General features: G+C 35.1%; 2 protein-coding genes across 3 annotated transcripts; one reads left to right on the top strand and one right to left on the bottom strand.

Annotated features, from left to right (window-relative positions):
* The first annotated feature begins 957 nt into the window (after positions 1-957).
* Positions 958-8,841, top strand: LOC111512002 (uncharacterized). Of its 2 annotated transcripts, XM_023168089.2 has the most exons (4): positions 958-1,118; positions 3,550-3,702; positions 6,448-6,571; positions 8,665-8,841. In XM_023168089.2, the coding sequence occupies exons 1-4, from the start codon at positions 1,059-1,061 to the stop codon at positions 8,790-8,792; spliced, it is 465 nt and encodes a 154-aa protein (XP_023023857.1). In that variant the 5' UTR covers positions 958-1,058; the 3' UTR covers positions 8,793-8,841. The 2 variants fall into 2 exon arrangements, with proteins under 2 accessions (XP_023023857.1, XP_074027055.1); XM_074170954.1 differs by lacking the exon at positions 6,448-6,571.
* Positions 8,732-26,558, bottom strand: SiaT (beta-galactoside-a-2,6-sialyltransferase). The gene is made up of 5 exons (XM_074170953.1): positions 26,450-26,558; positions 19,673-19,868; positions 19,082-19,587; positions 13,676-14,050; positions 8,732-9,653 (listed from the first exon to the last, which is right to left on the bottom strand). The coding sequence occupies exons 2-5, from the start codon at positions 19,852-19,854 to the stop codon at positions 9,406-9,408; spliced, it is 1,311 nt and encodes a 436-aa protein (XP_074027054.1). The 5' UTR covers positions 19,855-19,868; positions 26,450-26,558; the 3' UTR covers positions 8,732-9,405.

The following is a 26,558-nucleotide window of genomic DNA, read 5'->3' as shown; positions in this document are numbered from 1 at the left end:
CAATCCCTTAATCTTCGCTTAACAATAGAATTTCTGACTGGCCACTGTCAACTAAGGAAACACCTCCACAATATGGAGCTAGTGGACACACCTCTCTGCAGAATGTGTGAACAGGAAGATGAATCAATAAGAGAGTGTGTGTTCGGCGAGTCTTGGCTCACACCTGCCAATATAAAAAAGATGTCTCCCAGAGACCTGTTCACCTCCCTAGAAAGGACAGGATGGACGATGACCTAGGAGGACAACTCCTTGGGAGGATGTACAATGGGTCACATGTGGCCTAAGTGCTGTGGGCCTACACTCACCCTCCCTACTCTACAGATACACAGAGAGGACCCTTTTTGGCCACAACTTCACTCATGTATCTATATAACTAGAATATGCTAAATTTTGAAACCTGCAATCGAATAAACTCAAAATGGGTAATTTTTTATAATTGTGGTGACGTATCTCTTTCGGTTTCCGATTTTCACATGACCCTTCTTATTTTAGACACATTGTATAATAAATATAAAAACTCAACCTTTTATACTGTTTTCAATAATATACTTTCAACTTTTTAATACAAATTCATCAATTATATGAACTTTTTTTATCCCATTTCATTAATATGACTACATATTATTGCAAGCTCAGCATAATTCATGTCAACGATTATTTTATTTGAAAATCATCAACTAGACTAGATCTATCTGTTCAATCTACTCTAATATAATCTGAAAGAAAAAATTTGAAACAAAATTATATGACAAATGTTACAAGTTTAAATTAAATTTAGTATTTCTGAAGATGATTATATAATTTTTAGTTCAAATGATCCAGGAAGAAAATTTTCGTATCGTCTATACTCCGTCCAAATGGATCTCTCAGTGATCTTCTTGCAACAATAAAAACCGGCATTATTTGTTATTGTTATCGTGATCGATTCATTCAATGTAAGGACTATATTTAGATCCCATGTTCTACGCCGAAACATCTGCCTCAAACTAGCGAAACAGTTACAAAAATCTTCTCAAGTATGTGGTAGTTTTTACAGAGAGATTTTGGCCATTCTTCAAATGTTCTGTCTTTATTTCAAACACAAAACGGCTGCCATCCTTATGGCAGCATTCAATTTGGTAAGTGATACGACATAAACGTTGCAATAGTTGCTAATTAACATCGCTTAGTTAGTGTCTTCCCATAGAAAATTATTAATCAATCGAAGATTTACTGAATTAGTCTCTCATATTATTCTTGACATTTCTGGGTTCATGGAATAGTTCCATAGTTTGGTTCCAGAGATCCGGGAAAATAAAAACATTTTAGTTTACCTAATACCTTTGGTGATCAATTTCTCTCTCATGCAATCATAAAAAATTGCATTGCAAGATTCAAAAGAGGTAAATTTTTCAACGGATGTTTTTCTGTGAACACTTTCGTGAATATCGATGCAGTTCATGACATAATTCTATAAATGTCAACAAACTGGAATCCAAATGCTGATGAAAAGCGCGCGTGCAAGCATAAAAAAATCTCCTTCAATCTCTACTCGATTTAAAAAAGATGCAACTTCTTTAACCATATTGGTATTATGGATGAATTTTGGGGTACATTTCTATGACCCATAAACAAAGTATCAATCGATGTATTCGAAACAGTCTGATTTTCCAAGATCCAGGTAATTTCGTGTTCAAAACTTTACTGGAAAGGTTTTTGTTTCATTTTTTTTTTGGAATGTCCAGGAATAATCATGACTGACTTTGTATATTAGATTGTTTCAAAAGATGTGTCCGTTTTTATGAGCCTACTTTGAACTCTAATATCTAATGATATTTAATCGAAATAATTCGCCACTTCAATCAGTGCACTTTTGCACTGCACTTTTGATTTTGTCAGCATAGAAATTTATGCTCGGGACTTGATGAAGTCGACGAAAGCCTAGTCCTGATCAGCGAAGGTTCTACTCGTGAGAGAGTTATCGAAGTGCTTCAAAAGATTGTAGTCAGTTGGTGAGAGGTCTGGATAGTATGGTGGGCGAAGCAGAACTTCGACGACCAACTCGTTTAATTTTCGAACGGTGATTCATGAAACATGTGGACGGGCGTTATCATGGAGCAGAATCAGAACTTTTCTGTTCGCCAGTGGCGGTTGCTGCTAACGCAATTTTTGGTGCATTTCGTCTATTTCCTCACAAGACTGCTGTGATGGTTTGGCTTGGTTACAGCCTACCTCTCACCATCATATAATAACTATGGTCCTTTTTTAGTGGGTTTTCACTTTTAGGAAGTGCCTAAGTGGCTCATTGGTGTCCAACCACTGCCCTGAAAGTATCTTGTTGTCCCACGTAGAGGATCCACTTTTCATCATACGTGACGATCCGATCCAAAAAAGATCGTTTTGGTTGCGCAAAAGCGAAGCTGATCGTTCAAATCGTGGAGCACCAACTTTTCAAGCTTATTGACACTTCCAAGACGTTTCAAACCATCAAAAACCGCATGGGATCTGACGCCCAGTTCTGCCACTGTCCCACGCACCTTTTGTGATGGGTTAGTCTCCACCAGACTCCTCAAATCCTCATCCTGGATTACTGTAGGTTGACCACTTCGATGCTCATCTTCGAAGCTTAAATCTCCGGAACGAAATTCAGCAAACCAACTAACTATTTGAATTCGTAGAGAAAAATTGACCGAAAATCACTTAACGATATTATATAGAAACAGCATCAATATAATCAGTACATAACACGACATAGGTTAGGTTAGGTTAGGTCCAAAGTGAGTAGGTCTATTGGACCTGCCACGGCACCCGCGAGGGTTTATTGTGGCTTCACCACGACATAAAAGAATAAATATTTATTGGAACACGGAGCTACAAAAATGGACAAAACTTTTGAAACAACCTAATAAAATTGTAAAATAATATCTCAGAACCTCTATTAGGCTTCACTCACCACTCCACCTAGAAGCCTAGGAAGATTGTCCCTAAATCAGCACACAAATCGCATGGTACCATGCAAACAATTAGTAATATATGGTTCAAATTACTGGAACACTCTTCTGATTGGCCTAGCATCAAGAAATAAGTGTAAAATGTCGTGAATTTTTTTTCAATGAAGGGATGACGAAAGATATGGAGGCCTATGGGTTGCAAAACATGATAAAAACGTTTTCAACGGTCTAGAAGCTTTTCAAGTTCACTGTGATAAATGTAACCAATTAAGAGAAGAGTATTTTCAACAAAGAAATAGTTTGGCTTTCAAATTCTGTTTGCTTCTATAGTATGCTAACAATTTTTCAGTAGTGAAAATGAAAATTTCATATTATCCAGATTTTTTCTTTGAAATGTCACGTAAATAGTAATTGTGAATTCTCATTATCTGAAATTTATTTCTTTTAGTAAGTTCAGTATGCCAAAAACGCACGGGCACTGCTCTCAGAGCGATTCAAGCATTTTTATTCTTCCTTCTTTTCTTTCTGAGAAAACGGCTATTTTTTGATCTGCAACATATTATGTGTATTCCAAGCTTCCGAAGAAATTCAACAAATTCGATTGTATGGTATTTTTCAGAGTGTTGGCATTTTTGGAACCATAACTTTCGCCGTAAGGGTCCAGTGCAAAATAAAATGTCTACCGTTACGTTATGACATAAGCGAGGACTATCTGATATTTTCCGTTTTTCACCTCATTTCCAGCATTCCGCTTATGGCTGCTCTTATTTGGGTGAGTATGGTGCACATTTAAAACTGCTATCATTGCATTATCATTCAATTTGGAAAAATTGAAAATAAAAACAGAAAAATGCGTTAATTCTATTCAACTGAATTTACTACAATGCTCAGTTTATAAACTTTCTGGAACATATTAGGATATTTTCCATATCACACTGCCTGATGGCCGAAGGCTTCACAGAGGCTGGCTTACAGAGGCAGGCTTTTCTGGCAATCTGTGGTGCTATCAGTACAACACCGTCAGCAGGCATGGAGATCTTTCTAGATCTACTTCCTCCCTACATTTTTCTGGAAAGAAAAGATAGATGGACTACATATAGACTTGTGCACATCGCCAATTGCACAAATCAATCTAATGCAGAGTACACTAGACTGCTGGTTGATACTGGAATTCACAGCATTGTGGGAATGACCTCTGATATTATGCCTCCAATTGTCAACTACGAACTACCTCATACAGTACTCTTTCCGAATAGAGAGGACTGGATCCTCCGGCAAGAAATGAATATTGAAAGTAGATAGTTGTTGGTTCACAGATGAATCAAAAACACCTTGAGGTTCTGGTGCAGGTGTTTTCAGTCGCAGACCCAGGAAAAAGTTTTCAACCTGCCTAGGAACCTATTGGACTGATTTCCAAGCGGAAATATATGCTATTGAATTGTGTGCGGAGAGATTGGTGAAATCTAACCTCGCACACAAGTCGATAAAAATATTCTTGGGCAGTAAAGCAGCGTTGAAAGCTCTTGGCTTCCATCAAGCAACGTCTAAATTGGCAGCGAATTTCCAAACACGACTTTCGTCAATATGGCGACTTAACAAATTGTCTCTGGTCTGGATTCTTGGCCATACTGGAGGCTACTGACTCCCTTGCAAAAGAGGGTGCTGCAAGCAGATTCATCGAATCAGAACCTGTCATGGGCATCGCTTTAGACATTGCCAAACATTGAACACCTGGATGGCAAGATGATTGAAGACACCTAGCAAAAACTTCCAGGATTGGCTCACTCCATTTACCCTTCGAAGCTTGAAACTAAACTACGATGTCTAACACGTCATATCACAAGCCACTGTCTTCTGAATCATCATATGCAGAGACTCGGACTGTCGCCTATGTTTGGAAAATGATGAAACAGCAGAGCACATACTTTGTGCCTGCCCTACTGCGCACCGAATCAGGTTATTAGAATATGGCAGAGCCGAACTCATACCATCTGACCTGAAAGATCACTCACAATATGAACTAATCGGTTTCGTTATGAAGCTGGTCGAGTGTGAATAGGTGTGAGCCACAATAAACCCTTGCGGGTTGCGATGGAGGATCGAATAGATCCACTCACTTTCGACTCACCTTAACCGAATCTACATCACCAAACGAAATATTACTAGAGAAAATATGGAATTTTAAAACAAGTAGAATACTGGCAGGTAGTTATATGAGACCAAATGGATTTCAAAATACTCTTTAGTAATGAACAAATGGCTTAACAACTTAATCCTGGAAAAATGTATCCGTTGATCTGATAGCATCTACATCATCTTCAGATGATGGGGTGCTGCAGGTTTTTCCGGGTTTTCCTGCAGCTGACAAAGCAAATGCACAAATGGAATCAATGAAGTCGCCCCAGAGCGCCAATTAATGTTTATTGTTGGTTTACAATTTCAAGATTTGTGTTTTGGAAGTGTTATTAAAAAGCTATTAGGCTTAAAAAATACTGAGGAACTAAAACTTTTCAAAATTTTAGAGAATGTAACTAAGACGCAACACAAAACGTATCGTGAATATTTTGTCTTATATATGATTTCTTAATCCACCCTTCATTCTAAGATAGAAAAATGATGAATGATACCATTGTTAATAATAATATTATCACCAACACATTCACCTCCAAGGAATTCATTGATGAAACTTTGATTGTGATGATAAATCATATGAAATATATTAGAATGATTATTATTTCAAACATGTACGATGGGGTCATTACAGTGAAGTTCAGTTACTTTTGGTTACACAATCGAAACTTAAACACTAATTCAAGTAAATGACTAACTATATCTCCACTTCAATCTGAAAATGTATGGCTACTTAATTGCATGTAGGATAGATAAGGTTAGGTAAAAATTAAGTAGATGTTTACTGGAGTGTAGGTAGAAGTTTATTGAGACTCTCACCATCAAGTCAATCTAGCTTCTGAACGAAGCCAATCAGTTTTTTCTAAAGATAATCAGTTAGTTCCTCTGGAAGATCTTTCGATCTTCCTCTTATGAGGAGACTCAGTAGAAAATTATATGTAAAACAATGTAGATCGACCCTGCTGTAGCCTCAAGTGTTTGGTGTTATTCCTCTACAGATCGAATTGACTTACCCTCGTAGATTGTCTCAGTTTTTGACAAAAGGCGTTCAGGAAAAACATTTAAATGTTGAGTATTTCGAAGATATTCAACACAGACGAATTTCCAGTAGATCCTAGTGTAGTAACAGATAGCAATATTTCCCAGAAAGATATCATTGAGTGAAGTAAGGTGTATAAGGAAAAATTACACGAAGTATTTTCATCTGTACGAATATTCCAAGATAAAGTGGCGTTCAATGCTGTTAACAGCTCTCAGTGACAGCAAAAATGTTAATTAATCATCAATCAAATCCATTGTCCCACTAAGAGCATTGAACGCAGGTATTGAGGGGTCAATTGTTTGATAATCATAATCATAATCATAATAAGAAAATATTCAATTTCAGGAGCGACCAGTGTTAATTTTGATTTATGAAGTGATTCATATCTCGGCCTTGGCTGCTTTTCTTACACATTCTGTGATATTTGTTCCCATGGGAAGAACATTCTATGTCATTTGCTTGAGCTCATGTGAGTAACATTACCATTGTATTTTGACAATTGCCAGCTGATTAAAAATAGATCGAGAAAAATCTAAAAATTGACAATCTGCTCATCAGCTACATATAACGTTTATTGCTGTTTCAAAATTTTAAACTATGTAGAAATTTTTTAAGTTTGTTTTTTTTTGTTTTTCGGGTTATTTGCCTTAAAATTATTTTTCATTTTCTGAAAATATTTCTGGCGTTACAAATTTTGATTCAGTGACTAAAGTTTTGCAATGATTTTCAATAATTTCAACCATTTCAATTATTTTTTTGTGTTCAATAACAGTCTTTACTCAACATTATCAAAATTCAGTCTCCTGAACAAAGTGCCATTACAAAAATATCATTTTTTCTTCATTTTTATATTTTTCCGTGATTATTCCAGTATTCATTTCGTTTTGGAAAATTTCACTAGAGGAATTCAATTTCGAAATTTGCGTTTTTTTATTATTTTCCATTCTATAGCGTATTTACCTATACAACCCTATATTTTCGAAAGGAGCTTTTAAGAATTAATCACATTTTAAATACAATAGTTTGTGTTCCATTTGAAAATATCAAGAAAAAAAAGCTTTCGAGTTTCGATTCACCCAGTTTGATCGAATTGTTATTCGATAATACAGAAACTAAATTTTCAAAACATCCTCATAACTGAACACTTTTCGGATAAGTTCTCATTGAAAATAGAAACGGTTGGATGGATCAACTTTTTGGATTAGCAAAGCAATATAACTCTTTTCACTTAAAAAAATCTATTTATTGAATCATCTGAAAGCCAGTCTCAATGTAGGTTAATGGACTGACACCTATTAGAAAACAACTACTCCCCTGGCTAATACCACGAAGGGCGTTGAATTATATCTGACAGGTGTCAGTGCAGGATTCTTCACTGAAGTTATTCCTGCATATGCTGTTGGCGATACAACTGCCGCAATCGATTTTCAATTATTGGAACACACTTGCAGACCGGTTTCGGACTGCTTGCCCACTCGTCAGTGCAAGATAAACATAACAACATAAAGTCGATGATATCCGGTATTTGAAAATTTATTTCCTTCAGAGTATCATTCCTCGGACAACAAACAACAGGTTTGTCATCGCCCCATCTGCCTGTGAACGATGTACCCAAACGCATAATCGAAATTTGCCCAATTCCTCGTATAAGAAAAGAAAACTTTTCACATATAGTTCACATATTGTTCTTTAGATGATTTGATGTATTGCCGTGTTATGAATCACAACTGAAAAAGTCGACCTTCAATTTTGGAACGGGCACACTTACAGACCGGTTTCGGGCTCATTAGCCACTCATAGTGCAAGATAGTGACCATCATCCTAAAGTCAATGATATTCCATAAAAATTCTTTCAGAGTATTTCATTCCTCTTCCTAAGTTGGAGCGAAACAACAAAATGTCACTCCATCTAGTGGACGAGGTACTAACCAACTGCATATCCGTAATTTGCCGGATTCCTCTGAATAAGGAAGAAAAACTGAAATTTTTGTAAGACTAGCAACCAGCATTCAAAAAAAGATTTGTTTTTTTCGTTGTATCTGAACATGTTTTCCATTCAAATTGAAAAGTAGCGATTAGTTTTTTCGAATAAAAAGTTTCATGGTTTTCTGTAAACGGTGCTGGTGAAGTGATGAGACGAAAGTCTTCGAAACTTCGAAGTACACCATTGGGAATTATGTTATATTAAGATTCTTTCATACATCATATTGTGCGTTCCTATGAATGATTCTGTTTCAATTGCTTCCGTGTAATTATTCATGTGAAAGTAGTTGTTCCGAAAGAGTTTTTCTGTTCTAGTTTGTATTAGAAAGAAACTTCCATGTATGCTATACATATCTTCATGAAAAGTTTCTATTGTAGTTATTTTCTTACTTTCCTTCTTTAAAAGTTTCCCCACATGTTTTGATCAATGATGCAGAAGTATAAAGCCAGAAACTTTTTCTCACAAGAAACAATGTTTTAGCATTCCTAGTCTTCAGAATAGGAATTATTTCAACACCATTAGCGAAATTTTCTGTAGATTGAAATGATTGTTGTACACTTACACCACTTATTTTGCAGGTTTCTTAATATATTGTATGTACTGCGTGTATCTGTTTTACCTGGAAATGAAATTAAAGAAGAGGAGTCGTTTTGAAACGGTTTATTGCATTGAAGCTGTATATTTCAGTAACAGTAACATCCGATAACTCATGTTCAGTAACCTGTTCAATAAAGTGTGGATTTTGAAATGGTAAATACGGCATTTCTTTTAGTATAAATGTAAGGATTATGTACATATTGAAATGTAAAACATTGTTTCGTTGCCTTCCAGCCATTTGAACTATAATTTCAAATGTTTTCGAATAAGTCTTCAAATATTCGTGGAGGCATGATCAGTATTGTTAATGCAAAAAAATCTCAAATCTTATAAACCAATCATATTGCGAAGGATAATCATGAAATTACTATGTATCTGAATATGTACCTACGTGTTGTAGTTGAAGAAACTATTCTCCTTTTGTGAAGAATGCACATATTCATTTCAACTTATCAAAATATAAATATTATTTCTAATCAGATTCTTTAAAAAAATCACTTATGTTGAAGAGTTTGAATGGCATAACATCATAATCTAGAAATTGACAAGCTTCATACAATTTGATGCTTCCTAGTATCTGTAAGTTAAGTTTAAACATATGTACTGCCTTAAAAACTCATCTCATTAGTTCACTAAATATGCCTTCACAGATTCATTTTTTTTCCACGCCAAAACATACTCCTGGCACCAAAACTTTTAGTTTTCCACGAAATTGACGCCCATCAACGCGTATTTTCCAAATTCCTAAATCCAGCGATCCTGACGTAACCTATTTGAAAAACTGTTTTATCATCGGCGACATTGATGAAATAGGTTAGCAATTTTTCTGCTGCCAAAGGATGCCAAACGCCAAAGGTGCAAGCTGGATTATCCTCTGGATCGTAGTAATGGCATCGTCTTGTGACCCTCGTGGAAGGAACGTATTCGAATATGTTGACGAAGTTACAAAAGGGAAGCAGAAGGCGAATACCTAACGACAAAAAAGTTGCAATTAGTAATAACCAAAAACCAAATTGATCACTTCTTGTTGATGTTAAAATCGCATATACTCTCTTCATCATCTCTAAACCTACACAAAAAATTGAAAAAGACATGGTGGCCCTGTCATTGGAGAACTTGTGCAACAGTTGTTAACTTGAGGTTAGTATGACATACGATGAGAAATCTCCTCTCAACTTTTATACCAATCCAGATATCAAGGGTTGGTAAAATCATGATTAACGATCTCATAGATGGTGTTTTCGTAGCGAGATGCCATCACCTTTACTTTTAGGCTTGTCCTTTTTAGGTTCAGCATAGCACCAAAGATGAGACTTTAAAGGTCTACTCAATAAATATAAAAAATGTTTTAAAAATGGGATTTAATAAAAGGTTGTTTCAAAATATTTTTCCGTTTTAATGACATGTTTTTGAAGCACCATAGAATAATAATAATAATAATCGTCTTTATTATTTTCAAAAAATATATATAAAAAAAACAAGATTGAGAAAATACATCAACAGAAAATTTTTGAAAATAAAGGGCAAAGTTCAGTTCAGTTCCTGAATGAATTCAATAACTGAACTGTTCTTCCACTTAACCCTAAAAAATACCTCTCAATTGAATTTTCTTTAAATGATACAAAAACAAAGAAAAATATACAAGTTTGTTCAACATTACAACAAGTGAGTGTACAGAAGTAGGAACAAAACGATGTGAAATTCTGAAATCATATCACTGACGTGTATTGAATAAATGGCTAAATAGGATTTTACTTAAATTTTTGGAACCTAGCTGTACGTAATTCGAAGGGAAGGGTTCGGTAAGAATAATTTTATGGAATAGGTTGGTGGCATGCAAGATTCTTCTGTTATTCATATTTAACCAATAGGCATTTTTGAGCTTATGAGAGATTCTCTGAGAACGTCTTCCATAAATGAATAAGTCTCAAGCACGAGTTCTGTACTTTTTGAATGTTACGTTCAAGTCAAATAAATTTTCAGTTACAACAGGTACCCCTCAGGGCAGCGTTCTTGGGCCACTAACATTTTTATTATATGTAAATGATCTTCCTCTCAATATAAGTCATGGAAAAATATTTCTCTATGCAGATGGCACGTCTATCACTCTTTCTAGTAAAATATCTGACGATATGACGCAAATGGTAAATGCTGTTCTAATCGAATTTAATGGATAGTGTAACAAGAACAGACTCATTGTCAACCAGAACAAAACGGTATACATGCAATTCGCGAATTCAAAGAGAAGTCAACATAATCTCAATGTCAGTTTCCAAAATAAACCTTTTGAACTGACCAGCTCGACAAAATTCTTAGGAACTATGGTTGACTAACTCCTCACATGGCAAGAACATATAGATTATATATGTAAGAAATTGAATCGATCATACTATCTGATAAAATCTCTTAAGTGCAAGTTAGATACAAATTCACTGATATCAGTTTATTATGCCAAATTTCACTCGATCGTGTATCAGAACATTTCGGTCTGGGGACTAGCTACTGGATCAGACAGGATTTTTATAAAACAAAAAGCACTGCTGAGGTTGATATTTAATTTAGACTTTAGAACTTCATGTAGAAATATATTCCAACAAAATAAAATATTGACAGTTGCAAGTCTGTACATTTTAAAAACATTGACATATGTACATGAAAATAAAGAACTTTTCCAAACAAAAACAAAGTTGCATAGCTATAATATAAGAAGAAAATATATGATCATAACACGAAAACACCATCACGCAAAATATGAAAAATCTCCTAAATATGCTGGCATTCGAATGTATAATTTACTGCCAAACGATATAAAGACTCTGTCTCCTCATATCTTAAAAAAAAAATGAAACGTTATTTATCAGAAAATGGTTTTTACACAGTAGACGAATTTACACTTGAAGTAAGCAATGAGCGATCGTATATATATATATATATATATATATATATATATATAATTTCACCCTAATTAGAGATAATATCACATACACGGATCAAATACCCGGAAAAACCAGTTCAGCATATTCCTATCCGTGAAAACTTCAGATTTCATATTCGATACCTTAACGGGGAGATGAGGTCAACTAAGAAGAAGAAGAACTCAGGTAAAACTCAACAACATTTAAATAGTAGGTAGTAGAGGGTTTATGGACTACTCTATCTCTGAACACGTAACAGCACACCTTGATAATGACAAATGAGATTTTGTCGAAACGTCGGTGAAATTAGAGATAATATCACATACACGGATCAAATACCCGGAAAAACCAGGTCAGCATATATATATATATATATATATATATATATATATATATATATATATATATATGTGTGTGTGTGTATATGTATATGTTATTGATATTATTACATAGGATTTTATCTGATGCCTGGACAACATTATTTTTATTGTGAAACCTAGTTTACTTGCATTCTATCTAGACCTAGAATTTTATTTATATGTTTGTTTATACCTTATCTATCTATCTATCTATCTACTGCTCACTCAAATGTGATTCATAGACAGTATTAGCATAGTTAAAATGTGATAAAACTAGTGCTTCACATAATACTAATTTCAATTTCAGTGCGGAAGATACTGCCTAACTCCATATATCAATTTTAAAGAAGAATATGCACGTCGGATTAAGTTATTCAAGTTCTTTTCGAATCCGAGAGTGTGTTCAAGGATGACTCCAAGATTTTTCGCTTCTTCCACAAACTCGATATTCACGCCATTGATTGATATGTTTAGGTACTCTAAAATATCAGATCGTTTGGACTTTGGTCCAAATAATAGAACATTTGATTTTCGAGAGTTCAGGAGTAAAGAGTGTTCTGTTGCAGTCCTATAAAAATAATCCAAGTCTTTATTAATTATCATGCAAGAATCATTTACATCTGGAGGGGGGAAACTATAATAAATTTGGGTATCATCCGCATAGAAGTGCACCTTGCAGTGATTCAAATTTTTGATAAGACTGGAGGAGTAAAGAGCAAGCAGGATCGGCCCAAGTATAGAGCCTTGTGGCACTCCGCGCTGAAGAGATAGGGGAGATGAAAAAGTTCCATCAAACGTAATTTTTGATTTCTTCCATTAAGATAATTGGCAAGCAAGGTGATAGCTGAACGTAACCAACGTTATGTAAAATTGATATCAATAAATCGTGGCTTATAGTGTCAAAGGCTCTGCTGAAGTCAAGAAGTACTAGAGCTGTACAATATCCTCTATCTCAAGTCTTTAAACTCAGCGGGAATATTTTTTGTAACACTTTCACAACAGCACTGCCTCGCATCTTAAGAAAAACATTTTCAATTAGGCAAAAGTTTATTACCTATGTGAGTTGTACTCAACAATATGCGGACAACATAGCATTATATTCAAATTATCACAACCAGTTGCATTTGTTTTAATATCACTTATTGTTTGAAAAACAAAAAGAGCATTCACTTCTTTGAAACAGAATTTTGAGGTAGTTGAACATGAACAGTTTTGTAATATTCAAGTAAGTTTGGTGGAGATTCCATTATTGGTATAGAATTAACAAAGAAATCATTGACCTCATCAACATTTTTCAGATAATCTGTAATACTTTTCTCCTTATGTAAAATTACTTTATTTTGTTTCAGGATGACCTACATTTTTTTCGAGTCATTTTGTTGAAACTGAAGAGTAAAAAATGCCTTCTTTTCCCTTCCTATCTCAATACATATTTATTCTACTGTGCCTGATAGCCGATGGTTGCTTTTTTTTTCTGAAATGATTGATGGGCCCAACTAACTGAGAAATACTACGTTCTTATGTAGAGGTACCACTTGTATACCTATATACATATTTATGTGACGTCACAGCATAAAAAATAAACCAGAAACAAAAAATATTACAAATCAAAATTTCGCATTTTATGATCAGATGTTCTTAATTCATTAATCAAAATCACTTGGTTTATTATTCGATTTATCCGAAGTCGAAGTATTTCAATGGACAAACACACTTACCTAAAAATCCGGACGATGGAGGATTCCGCCTCAACCTACTTGGCGAGTTATCTTGCAGAAAATCCCACAAATCCCAAATCGACTGCGGGTTCAAGAGAAAAACTCTGGACTTGGGATCGTTTTTCCGAAACGCCATATAGTTGGGAAAAAGATTGAATTCCGGGTTTTCCAGCCAACTGCCTATAGAAGAGGAATAATTGCTGGGATCCCACGCAATCACGGTGACGTTTTTGTAGAGACTGGATTTGAGAAAATTGAACTCGGGTTTAGTGACGACTTGGGAGTTCAAAAGACGGATGGTTGTTTTTTTGCCGACGTCATCTTCGAAGCCTTGAGTCGGGGCGTTGTTGAACCTCATCACCAGGTCGTGCGAGTCTAGAACGATTTGTGTCATAACTGATAATGAACCAGGAAATTCTATAACGTTATAAATACACTGCGAGGATTTCTGAGTATTTTTGTGGAGTAGAAATCCAACCAAATTGAAACGTATCGGGTTATAGGTGTTTGTTATATCTGATATACGTGAATGACATTTCTAATGAAAGTTGTATAATGTATGCATAGCTACAGGGAGCAATGTAGAGCAAACAGTCTTGAAGGCCAATGAAGGAATCAAAATATCTGAGGAATGGTTCTCTTCAAATGGATTAGTTTTGAACATGGAGAAGACAACGTTCATAAGATTTAGTCACTCAAATAATAAACTCGATCACAGCCTGTTGCTGAAATCTAACGGCAGATCTATCACTCAAGCACCTTTTACGAAGTTCCTTGGGCTGTATATGAATGAACGCTGTACATGGACTACCCATATAAATGAAGTGTGCAAAAAACTAGCTCCAAAGTGTTATCTCCTGTACCAACTCAGTCAGACCGTCGAAAAATCAGTGCTGATGATAATATATTTTGCACACTCTCAGTCAGTAATGACATATGGAATCATGGTATGGGGAGTATCACAGGAGGCCTATAGGGTACTCAAACTCCAGAAAAGAGTAGTTAGAAATATTGTTGGAGTGGCCAGGAGAATGAGCTGTAAGAATATATTTGTACAGCTGAAAATCCTGACTTTCCATTCTTTGTATGTCATACATATACTGATATATGCCAAAACAGAGTTGACTTCATTCAAAGCAGCAAATGCAGCAATCCAGGATTGCTGCATTTCCGGATTTAATCATCTACCAAACTGCTACAAAGATCGTCCTTTGAATAAATTTAAAATAGTAGTCAAAAATATATTATTAAAAAAAGCTTACTACTCTATAAGTGAGTATTTGGGAGACACAGATTTTAACTAATTTTATATTTTAAGTATGCATGCGTATTTTCATATTTTATATTTTATCAAACCACTTGTTTTTATTGCTTTTAGTATTTTCAATGTATGATCTGTTATCTGTTTATAAGTTAAGTCTGTTGTTTGTATAATCGAAAACTCGCGTGGACAAACTGTTCCTGACACCTGACTTGTTCTGTATTATGCATAAAATAGTAATAAGAACCAATTGCAAATAATTAACCACCAATATTATTATATTGAGTCCTTTTACACGCTGTCATACATATAATTAGATATATTGACTACAATTTGAGTGAAATGTTTTTAATATTAATTTATCTTATACTGATACTGTACTATGCTGACTTGTTCTATATTATGCTAGACATAATCTAAAGAACTAATAAATTATTATTATTATTAGCAAAATGAACGAAAATGACCTGAAAATATTTTGGTGAAATACAAAACCACGAATTCAGTGCTTTCCCGGTTGGAAGAATAAAATGGATCCATGATAGCCACGTTGCAGTGATATTGCTTCATCTAATTCCTCAAGCAGCAGAGTAATAAATTATTCTCAAGTGACTGTTCTATAGGAATACAGATTTGAGTACGTTTGACATTGAAGTGGTGTTTTTACTACTTCGTACTTCTATTGTCTAATATGATTCTGGCATGATTCGAAATCTATGAAAAAGCAAATAAAATCAGAATGATTAGCTGAAATATCAATTATACAAAAGCAATAAAACGTGTATACAAAAGACAATTAAACATCAGACAGATCCCAAGTACCACAGAAATCACAAATTCAGCAATTTAGTCTGGAAGCTCTAGATAATATACAGTGTGTAAATAAATTCATTATTTCGGTTACTGCACATATTTTTTAAAAATTATAATTTGACATTCTTCAACGTAAAAATGCCACCCCTACCTTCAACCCCCTTTGAATGACCAAAAATGTTATCGCTTTTAATTTTATCGCAACAATTGAGATAAAATAAATCATGTGGTTACCAAAATTTGATAAAATACACTCAAAAACTAAAATGTAATGCAAAACATAATGAAATGTAGAATACAAAAAAGAACGATGGATGTTAACGAAGTTAACGAAGCGTTAATCGTTCTTTTGAGTCATTCAAATCTGAAGGTTTAGTTTTGTACACATTGCTCTTTACACATCCCCATAAAAAATCTAATGATGAATATTAGGTGATCGCGCTGGATATTGAATCGATCCTCGCTTCCCTCTCCACCGATTGGAAAATGTTGTATCGAGGTATTACCGGACATTATTTTGGTAATGTGGTGGTGCTCCACTGGAACTTGAGGGTTTCCTGAATCAGGATATAAATTTGCTAAACTTGGAATGACTTCATTTTGAAGTAGTGCCAAATAATTATTGCCATTCTAGTTGCCCTCAATGAAAAAGGCAACAATTATATGATTTCCTACAATCCCTGCCCAAATATTAACCTTTTGATGGTATATCGTGTGTTCTTCTCTCATCCAGTAACGATTTTCCGTTGAACAGTATCGGTAATTTTGCCGATTCGCATGACCGTTGAGAGACAAAGTACACTCGTCAGAAAATATAACGTCTTCTGATTGGATGATATTGTTATCCAACATGTCCATCTTTGCTGACAAATGAATTCTATCAAAATCGTCTTCCATGAGCTCCTGAATGGGTATCATTTTATAGGAATGCATTTTATTTTCTTTTAATATGTTTACTATCGATGTATGGCTAAGATTGAATGTAGTGGATGCCTGTCTACTCGATGTATGTGGGTTTTACTCAAACTCAAGCATCACATCTAATTTGAGTTTATCTGCCCCACATGACCAAGCTCGCGAAACTTCTTCTTCATTTTTATTATTGTTTCTTGCGAAATGGGCGGTAAATTAGGAAATTTCTCATGTAATAGGCGAGCTACTTCCTGTTGTGTTCGGGTTTTATCCCCATAACCAATCATTTGTAAAACTGTTATTTTATGCATTTCCGTTTATCTAACCATTTGTCAGGCTTGAAGTTAACAAACTTTAAACTCAAATTGAAATACTGACAACTAATGTTGTAACATACAAAACAAGTTGACAAGGCATTTAAACTAACGTTGCCACGGAAATTATTTACAGTTTTTTAAAGGATACCATCTAAAAAGAACATTGCTATGGATTTTGCTTACTTTGTTATTATCAATACTTCAACATGAAATAAGTTATGTGAGTATGTTCCAATGAGTTTTGAATTTATTTTGTCGAATTTCGGTAACCACATGATTTTAATTTATTTTAACTTAATTGTTGCAATAAACTTGAAAGCGATAACATTTTTCAATAGAGAATGAAGAGACCTTTCAAACGATATATCACAAGCCTATTATACTTCCCATTTGAAAAATTAGGGGTTGTACCTGTCATCCGACGGAGGTTGAAGGTAGGGGTGGCATTTTTCCGTTGAATTATATCAAATTATTATTTAAACTTGACGTGTTTCGGGATTTTGTTAAAATATGTATCGTAACCGAAATAATGAATTTATTCCATTTGACTTTTACACACTGTACATCTTACAAAAGTAAGAGTTTAGAATGATATATTTGATTATATTGAATTGATTATTTATTTTTAGGTAAACAGTGTGTTTTATGTCAGATTGCTTTTATTTTTGGCAAAGCGGGATCATGTAGAAGTGATGAGCTGTACCAAATGGAGTAGGATTACATTTCAGATATAGGAAAAAAATATTTATTACTCTTCTTGACACGTAGACATTGTAGATATTTATATGTGTAACGTGAAAAGTTGATTTTTATCAACTATCCAAAACACTTGTTACAAAATGTATCATTTAATTGTGGAAATCATAAAATACATGTATACAATTTCAGAGTTCCAATCTAGTAAACATCAGCTATTTTATTTTCTTGATAACTCTGTATTTCATTACATAGTTGATGTAATCTGGGGAAGAGAAAAGGAAAAGAATTATTATTAATGAAATAAAATTAATAAAATAAAAGAAGAAAGAATGTTCAATGAATACTTCATACAAAGTAGAAGTATTGCCATTGGAGTACACAAAATTTCGTCAACGTGTACGTCACGGCGCCAAGGACGAGTTTGTGTTAATACTTCTGGTCGGATGTCAACCTGAAAGGATTTTGGGTGACAGTTGAGAAACGAAAGAGAGTGTGTCACGTCAGTTACCATTTTTGTGTTGCGCATTATTTTAGTGGAAGCCTTTCCCTCAGAGGAGCTGAGTTTTTTTTACCATTTGATTTCTGGAACCAATATCACAACCGAGATCACTTTCTGTAGATCTGCCGGTTTCCATTAAGCTACGAACAAGTACAGCCCTTGCTATTTTCCAAGGAGTGTGGGTCGTTCAACCATCTCGAACGTTTTGTTCTGGTTTGGAACCTTTTGAATCCCCAAATATCGTCTTTTGCTGGTCTCTTTCAGGCTGGTTACCTATTTTTTCAATACACTAATGGTGAGACTTACAAACAATAGCTCGTTATCCATAAATTTGGGAAAATGCCAGAAGAAATTGAAAACTTTTAAATTAATGGGCATTGTTTCCACAGAAGTTCTGCTACATTAAAACTCATTAATACAGTTTATTGTATAGCGAAACACGTGTCGCGGTTTTTGTAGAACATTTTATATTAGGGAAAATCATACAATAAACTATATTAATGAGTTATACTATGGATTTTCATCAGGTGAACTGTTAGTGAACTCTTGGGCAGGTATAACCACGGTAAAAAGGCATGGGGGTTGGAAATCATCAACAATAGCCGAAGATTGTATTGAAGACTTTATAGCTGCAAAAACAAATGTTAGTCAAAGCCTTTTTTCGAATCCCAAAAAACAAAATACCATCAGTTGTAGCAGTAATTCACAAATGAATGAAAATAATAATACCATGATTAAAAAGGGCAAAACGGATTACCAAGCCTGAGGAGTAATATGGGAAAATATTTTAGAACGATTATTAACGTTACAGAATTTCATCTACTTATATTTTTGTTGTGTGTTTTGATTATACATTATACAATTAGTTGAACTTACCGATTTTCTCGCATATAAATGTTTCTTACCTATTAGCAGTCCCAGATTAGAATCTTTCAGCGCCCCGGCGCTTGCTACTATGGCGCAACTGTTGAATCGTTTGTTTTCAAAAAGAGCTCGTTTCGGAATAAAGTCTCGCAGGGGATGATTCCCGACGTCGCTCCTCCTCAAAGTCCTCAACGTTGTTTCTTTCAACTTGTACAAAACTTCTTGCGGCGATTTGTCCATGAAATTTCCTCTGACACCCTTATAATTCACGTTATATGGGTTTTCTGGTCCAACCCTTAAAACATTACTTTCGTCGGTGAATACTCTCCTCAGTTCCTTCATTAGATTTTCTTTGAATTCGGACGTTTTTTTATCACAGTCGCTGAGGCTATCATTCTTCCAGCAGAAATATCGCTTCGAGTCTAGTTCAAAATCCTTGGCCTGGAGGTTCGGAAAACGAGGTTTACTATTCTTAATTAAGGTTATTGTAGAGTTTTCTTTGATGATTGAATGTTTTATTCTCGTCTTTGGCTCAGAAGCGGTAATGCTGAAAGATTCAGTGATTAAACTCGGATTGACATTTTTATTTACTAATGAAAGCTGTTATTTCTTGGATTTCTTAATAAACTCACGTGCTATTGGGTAAATAACCCCTATTGTAGAAATAAATCTGTTGGTCATACGTGGATGTTGTTTTTTCCGTCTGACGTTCCAAGTACATCCAGTATTGTGACCAGAGAAGGTACATGTAGCCACACATGCCAAAAAAGACTAAATTTATAAAGACCCATGTCGACACAACCAAAGCGCGCATGTTACAATATAAATCTGAAAATACAGATATATACTAAAGCTAGTTTGGAAGTGAGTATTATGTTAACTATTCAACCTTAGAAAAAGTTTCAACTAGCCTACTTACAACGTTACAATTTTCGAGTGATCTGTTCAAGAATCACTTGGTATAGACCCGCTAGCTGCTTTTGTAGGAAGTAACCCAAATGGAAAAACAAAATTTTTTAAAATTATTTCACCTGTCTGTCAGAGTTCAGAAAGAAAATTGAAATTTTTATCTTCAATCTCGAACAAGACGTTGATTTTTCGACTCTGATACTAGCATCCTCATACAATCTCCTTCATAATAACATAGCATGCTCATTTTTGTTACGTGGAATACGTGCCTTTTAACGTTCTTCAACTTAATACCAGAAAATAATACAATTTCACTTCGATTGTTCGGGAACATATGTATGGGATTTCTTTCATTACCTTTCTCAATCCTTGAATCTTGAACAAATCACTCGAGAATTTATACCTCTGCAAATTAATCACTTAAAACTGTTCCTCTACACAGTGTGTTAAAAATATTTCCAGAGTTGCATTGGCTATTCCTTCTCCAACATCATCTAAAGACAAGGGGCAGTTATATCAGGCGCAGATGGATCAGCACCCAAAAAACTCAAATATACTTTCAAATTTTTAGACTGGAAGCAACCATCTAAAGAATTGCAGTATCAGAAATTATCGATTTTTTATTGAACTCAGATTTTGATAATTCGTAACTGTAAACGACATTTTTATTAAAATAATATTTCTTCTTGTTGTAAATTATGCCCTAGAAAAAATAACGCCGGCCGCCACTGGTAGCAACGAACCAATCGTGACGTAGCTAAGAGCGCGCGAATGTACGATGCTCGCTGCCGCTCTAGATCTAGCGAGAATGATGAAACCGATTTCGATGAAATTTCGGCTAAATTTTCTAGCGCATTCGATTACGATATATAAACGCTAGCCACAAGCATATCGACACAGTCAAGTGGAAGTTACAGTGCGGTACGCGAAGCGATCTAGTAAGGCGATATAGACATTCGAATAATAGTTGTTCAGTTGAAGTGTTTGTTATATTTAAAGTGGTCAACCCACGGGGAAAAACGTAACATTATTCATTCTCCGGTTACTTGTGTCTGTTTGTTACATGCAGTTTAATATGGAACAAAAGGATAGCTGTACATCCACTTATCAGGATACCACTTAATATATGTACCTCTTAATTTAGAGTTTGAGTGATTTCCGTTTAATCTCCACCTCAATTTTAATTTTTTTATAGTGTTAATTGACAAAAACGTCAACTTCTGTTGACGCCAACTTGTTTGGTGAAACGAGTCGAGAAGGGTGATGCAGTTCTAATATTTTAAAGAAGTGTTTTCTTTGTTTTCGTTATATCACTACACAAATATATGTATCGTTTGCTTGCAAGAGTGACGGCGTGAGCTTCCGTTCCTTCGACGATGAGAACAACCGCAACACGTCCACTCACCCCGACGAGAAACCGAAAACTCATGTTAAACATTCAGTTATTCTGATCAGCTGTTTATCGTTTAAGGAGCGCCATCATTCTTAGATATTCTTCCCAATTACCTAAGACAATTGTATATTGGTATCTTTTGAGGGACAGTGAAATTTTTACTGTTCCTTCAGTAAAGCGCAAATGTACCTGCTCACATTACGATTCCGATACAAGTGTAGCAGAATCTTAACTGCTCATGAAAACGATAACAGAATGTGTCACTTGTCATTATATGTTATTGTTTTTTGAGAAAATAGCTTTTTTGGTTTCACTCCTGCGTCCTAATACAAAAAATTGTGGAAAACTTCTTTATCTTGGATCATCTATCATTCATAGAAACGCTAGACAATATTATATATATACATGAAAGAGTTACGATGTAAAATTCCACTCGCATAGAACACTATTATCATCAATGACGGAGATTTAGATTGAGACACTTCTCTTATTACCTCACCGTGCCTGTCTGGATAACATTACAAGACGAAGCAATCTTTCATTCATAACATTAGGACTTTATGTCAAAGATGACAAAAAAATCTACACATGTCACGCTGGCAGTACTTTGGCACATGTCACATTGATTGGCAGAACGTATGCTTATTTGACTCAATCCCAGTTTTAGGAATCTTGTTTAATTGAAAGGGGTATATTTCAATATTTCTGTCTGAAAGTAACTTCTATGCATGATCTACATCTACATACTATTTTCAACCGAATTGCTTTCTTCCATCTTTGGAAGTTTCCCACAATGTTTTATATAAGGATGAAATGAAAGACAAAAGGCTTTCTCCCAAAAAAACTTATTTTTCCTAAAAATATACCCATTTCAATGTTATTGTTATTGAATATAAATAATGCACTGAAAGTTGGTTTGAAACCAGAAATATTTGAATGGCGAAAACCATCCCCTCCAATACACGGAGACGGGGTGTCGTCTATACGACAATGTAGAGAGAATAATGTTCCTTTTACCAACGAGATGGAAAATATTGAGAAACAGGTCGAAGATTATCAGATGACTACGAAGTTACAACGCTCGACTCCTAAATCCTACATCTTCGGGTGGTAACAAAGGTAACACCCAGGAACGATATTTGTTCCGATATAGAAAAAATGTTTTCCAACAGAATCAGTTTATGCCAGAGGTTCCAAATTCTACCTATCAAACAATGATGAAAGTATTCAACTAGTTTTTAGCCAACAGACGATGTCAAGGCGAAGTAGGACAGTAAGTCTCCACCACCAGGCGACTTCTGAAAGCAGGATTCCTACAAAGTAGAGTTCTGTCGCCTCGCCCCTTCTCGGTATACAGGGTAGATGTGCCCAAACTTGACCTTGGGTACATCTATCGTCTTCGGAGACGTTAAAGTTGCCTCTGCTTGCCAGATCCACTAGTCACCGGCTAGTCACAGGATGCATGTAACAATATGTGGACAGTTTAGAGAAGTTTGCAACCCCTGGAAGATTAGCCTCAATCCTGTCAAGTGTTTGGCGATATTTCTCACCCGGAGGAAGATACAACTGAAAGAACACGTCACCTTCAACCGGCAGGAGATTCGTTGGACGTACAAAACAAGACATTTGGGTGTCATCCTGGACAGGAAACTAACATTCAGATCACAAAAAAACATGGGCTGACGAAGGGTGCTAAATTGGACGCAGAAGTACTATAGAGTTCCAAGTGAAACTGCTCCTGATCAAGACAGTGCTATTCCACATCGTTCTGTACACATCCACTACCTAGAGGGCAGAAACATACAGACTCCAAATCTATAGGTTTACGAATATATGCCTGGCGATAAGCATAAACGCTCCTAGATACACACAACCGATACATCGATCAGGACCTGGATCTTAGCACCCAGTACGTAAATGTCCTGAGAAACCACGCCCAGAACATATTCGAACGAATCCAAACACCCCCTAACCCAATGCTGCGTGATCTGTATGAGGCACTGTACATAGTCGACCACAGATTCAGACGAAACAAAACCAAAGATAACCTCCGAGAGTTGCCATCCGGCGGCACCGCTAAGTATAAAGAAACTCAAACCCCAGATACATACAAAATTACCACCCGTCACCAGTCAGGCACTAGAGACCACTACGCAAACACTATACACAATAGAGTCCGGAGATCACCCAACAACAGATAACGAGGAATTGGCGCGCCAGAAGTTAAGAGGTTGACTTCAAACCACAAGAGATCAGAGCAGCAGGTTAAGAACCGCTCGGAAATGAACGGGGGTTAATAGATGAGATTCTAAATTTGCAAGCATCAACCGTATGGGGAAACTTCTATCTCAGGGCACTCAACTCGGGGGGTCATAGTGGCAGTTCAGTTCAATCTGCGTAAGGACAAGTTGGTCAAAAATCCCCTACTTCTAGGAACATATTAATGTCGAATTTGTATATCGAAGAAACAGAATACAGAAATATTGAACCTGAATGCAAGGACTTTCATAATTTACGAATAATTTCTTGAATATTGGTAACGCCGGCATTGTGAGCGGATGAAGTCGTTGCCTATGTTTTCGAATCCACTACTTGGGAAGAAAACAAAACTTTGCTTCCCAAAAGAATTCGATGTGTACCGTGAGTGTTGATTTAAATCCGGTTTTTTTTAAATAAGCAATAAACACCTCCATTTTCTCGAGGCCGCTCTGAAACTTGCCAGTTTCCAGAGTACGTTGGAATTATAAAGGCCTATCCTGACACAACGAGGAAGTTACCCACCGGCGCAGCAGGGGCTCCTTCAATGTGTTGGCTGTCGCCAAATGTCAAATACATTGGTAATTACATCAACCCTGATCTTCAACGTTGTTGTCTTCGAGGAGGACACCATTGCACTGACTCCCTAAGTCTGCGTTTCTCCTAGATTCCTAGATATAATCGAAGGAATCCTCAAATCCGGCCTTGCGTTATCGTGGAAGTTCGTTGTTTTATCGCAATTTTTGTATAGCCTAGCTGTGTCCAAAAATGAATCCAGATTTTTTCTGAAAATTCATCAACACCTAGTTGGTTACAGGCGTTGCGGATCCTCCAAGAGTCAAGAGACTCCTGGTTCTGATCCTTTTCTTGGAAAGCGGTTTCAGAAGTAGAACCTACGTACCTATTACGTTTCCAACAGGGCATCACGGCCATTATATTCCTCGAAAAGTCTTCTTTCGAAGGAATGGCTGAACAACAATCACCAACAATCGCTATCTGGAGGACGCCAGTCATTATCCTTCCTCATTTTTATGTTATTATTTACAAAATTTGTGTTATGTATATCATAAACTTCCAAAATATAACATGTATAAATATTCTATTTTAATTTCAATGTAATATTCGATAACTGTTCATTACTTTATTCAGCCAATGTTGTGAAACATGAACAATTTTCAATATAAGATTCGGCCATTTTCAGCTATTCAGAAGAAGTAGGACCTTAGTAATTAGTATTGAAATGGATAGCCAGCTAGCCGACATAAAATTTCTTTTTAAAGAGCCTTTCTACTATTCTTGGCTGTATTCCACATAATTATTTTTCTACACCCGTACTCTAACAATACACTTATATGACCATAATCCGTTTCATAATGATATCCATTATGATACAGATTTTTCAAAACGATACAGATTATCAACCAATAGAAAACCATAATTTTTCAATCAAGAATCCTGTTCCTTTGTTTGTCCTAGATTCTAACCTAAGTAACTAATTGCTTTATTTGTCAAAATCAGTTTTCATATTACTTACCTATATTATCAAAATGTCTGAAAACAGCGATATAGAAGGAATACCATCGACTCCAATATTTTTAAAAGATCAGATTAATTACAGTTGTTATATTCAATATAAATATAATTAGAATCTTTATAGTTTTCTTATATCCATGATAATACCATTAAGTTTGTGTTTTTTTTAAAAAATATGAGTTAATTACTGTAAATGTGTTCAATACAAATATAATATTTATAGTTTTTCATTATTTATCGTGTTTAGAAAAAATAGCGTATGCAACTCTCATGTAATGGTTATTAATACACTCGCATATACCATACAAAACTCGCCTTCGGCTCGTTTCGTATCCCGGTTAATGCTCGTGTCTTAATAACCATCATTACATGATCGTTGCATAATATACTATTATTTGAAAACCAGAGTATCATATAGCCTTTTTACAGACTTGACAGAAAAGAAAATATGAGACTATTGAGAACCTGCAGCAGGCAACAATAAATTTACAATTTTTAGACAGATTGAAAAATTTCAATTATTTTTTATAATTCCAAATCTCCACAAATTCAAAAACAAACACTGATCAAATATGGCTTTCACTTACAACGATAGGTAACTTTCAACAATATGTAATTCCAGACAATATGACTTCTCAAAGATTCATTCATTTCATTCATTCAAGATTTATTTTTTATCATATTTTATCCAAATCTAACAATATCTCGACGAACTTGAAAAAACAACACTGATAAAATAACAAATGGAACTCTCATAAATTTTGAACTTTGAACTTCACAGTAGATGCTGCCCGAGCAGCAAAATCTGTCAAATTATATCACTGGTACTGGCGTTCAGCGGTTGCTGGTTGCTGTCCATGAAAATACGGCTTAAGAACGGTTATAACATTCCTTCACTCACTCAAAAAAAAACTATCTAAATCAACTAAATAACGTGCAAAATGAAGAGTCTAATACATTTTTTGAAAAACATGCAGGTTCATAAGGAATTTTTGAGTGAATTGTCAAAACTGCCTTTTATCCATAGTTTCGTTCATCTGCACTCTGCATTGATGGTGGTAATTTTTTTAGATCCATATGTACCAAAGTGGCTACCCTCAAAAAAAAAGAATTCTGATGCGTGCAAAAAAAACATTTGTGTAAAATTTCTATTTTCTACTCTTCTAATACTAGTCTGTCAACAAACTTAATGAACTAATCAATATGAATATGACAACAGAGAGAGAGGTTATGAATAACAAATTAAATAATTGAATTCGAAAATAACTACGTGTGCGAGTATTAGTAGATACAAATTTTGTCACACGTATGTACTCACTTTAGTTAAATGTTAAATGTAAAACATCCATTATTTACACTCTGTCGCATTGCTAGTGTAGTCATCTATATGACTCTAGTGACAGTGACATTTACCAGATTTACTTACC

Source organism: Leptinotarsa decemlineata, unplaced genomic scaffold (assembly GCF_025532065.1).
Source record: "Leptinotarsa decemlineata unplaced genomic scaffold, Ldec_3_MD MMD2_tig00000008_RagTag_RagTag, whole genome shotgun sequence".
Taxonomy (NCBI): domain Eukaryota; kingdom Metazoa; phylum Arthropoda; class Insecta; order Coleoptera; family Chrysomelidae; genus Leptinotarsa; species Leptinotarsa decemlineata.
Note: the sequence above shows the minus strand (reverse complement) of the source record. Positions and strands in the feature narration are given on the sequence as shown.

Excerpts from the sequence above, each read along its gene's own strand:
- SiaT (XM_074170953.1), bottom strand. The coding sequence starts at position 19,854 with ATGCGCGCTTTGGTTGTGTCGACATGGGTCTTTATAAATTTAGTCTTT. Across the intron at positions 19,588-19,672 it reads GGTTATTTACCCAATAGCAC|CATTACCGCTTCTGAGCCAA; the intron begins GTGAGTTTATTA and ends TGAATCTTTCAG. Across the intron at positions 14,051-19,081 it reads TAATCTGGGACTGCTAATAG|ACTCGCACGACCTGGTGATG; the intron begins GTAAGAAACATT and ends AAATCGTTCTAG.
- LOC111512002 (XM_023168089.2), top strand. The coding sequence starts at position 1,059 with ATGTTCTGTCTTTATTTCAAACACAAAACGGCTGCCATCCTTATGGCA. Across the intron at positions 1,119-3,549 it reads TTATGGCAGCATTCAATTTG|AGTGTTGGCATTTTTGGAAC; the intron begins GTAAGTGATACG and ends GGTATTTTTCAG. Across the intron at positions 6,572-8,664 it reads TGTCATTTGCTTGAGCTCAT|GTTTCTTAATATATTGTATG; the intron begins GTGAGTAACATT and ends CTTATTTTGCAG.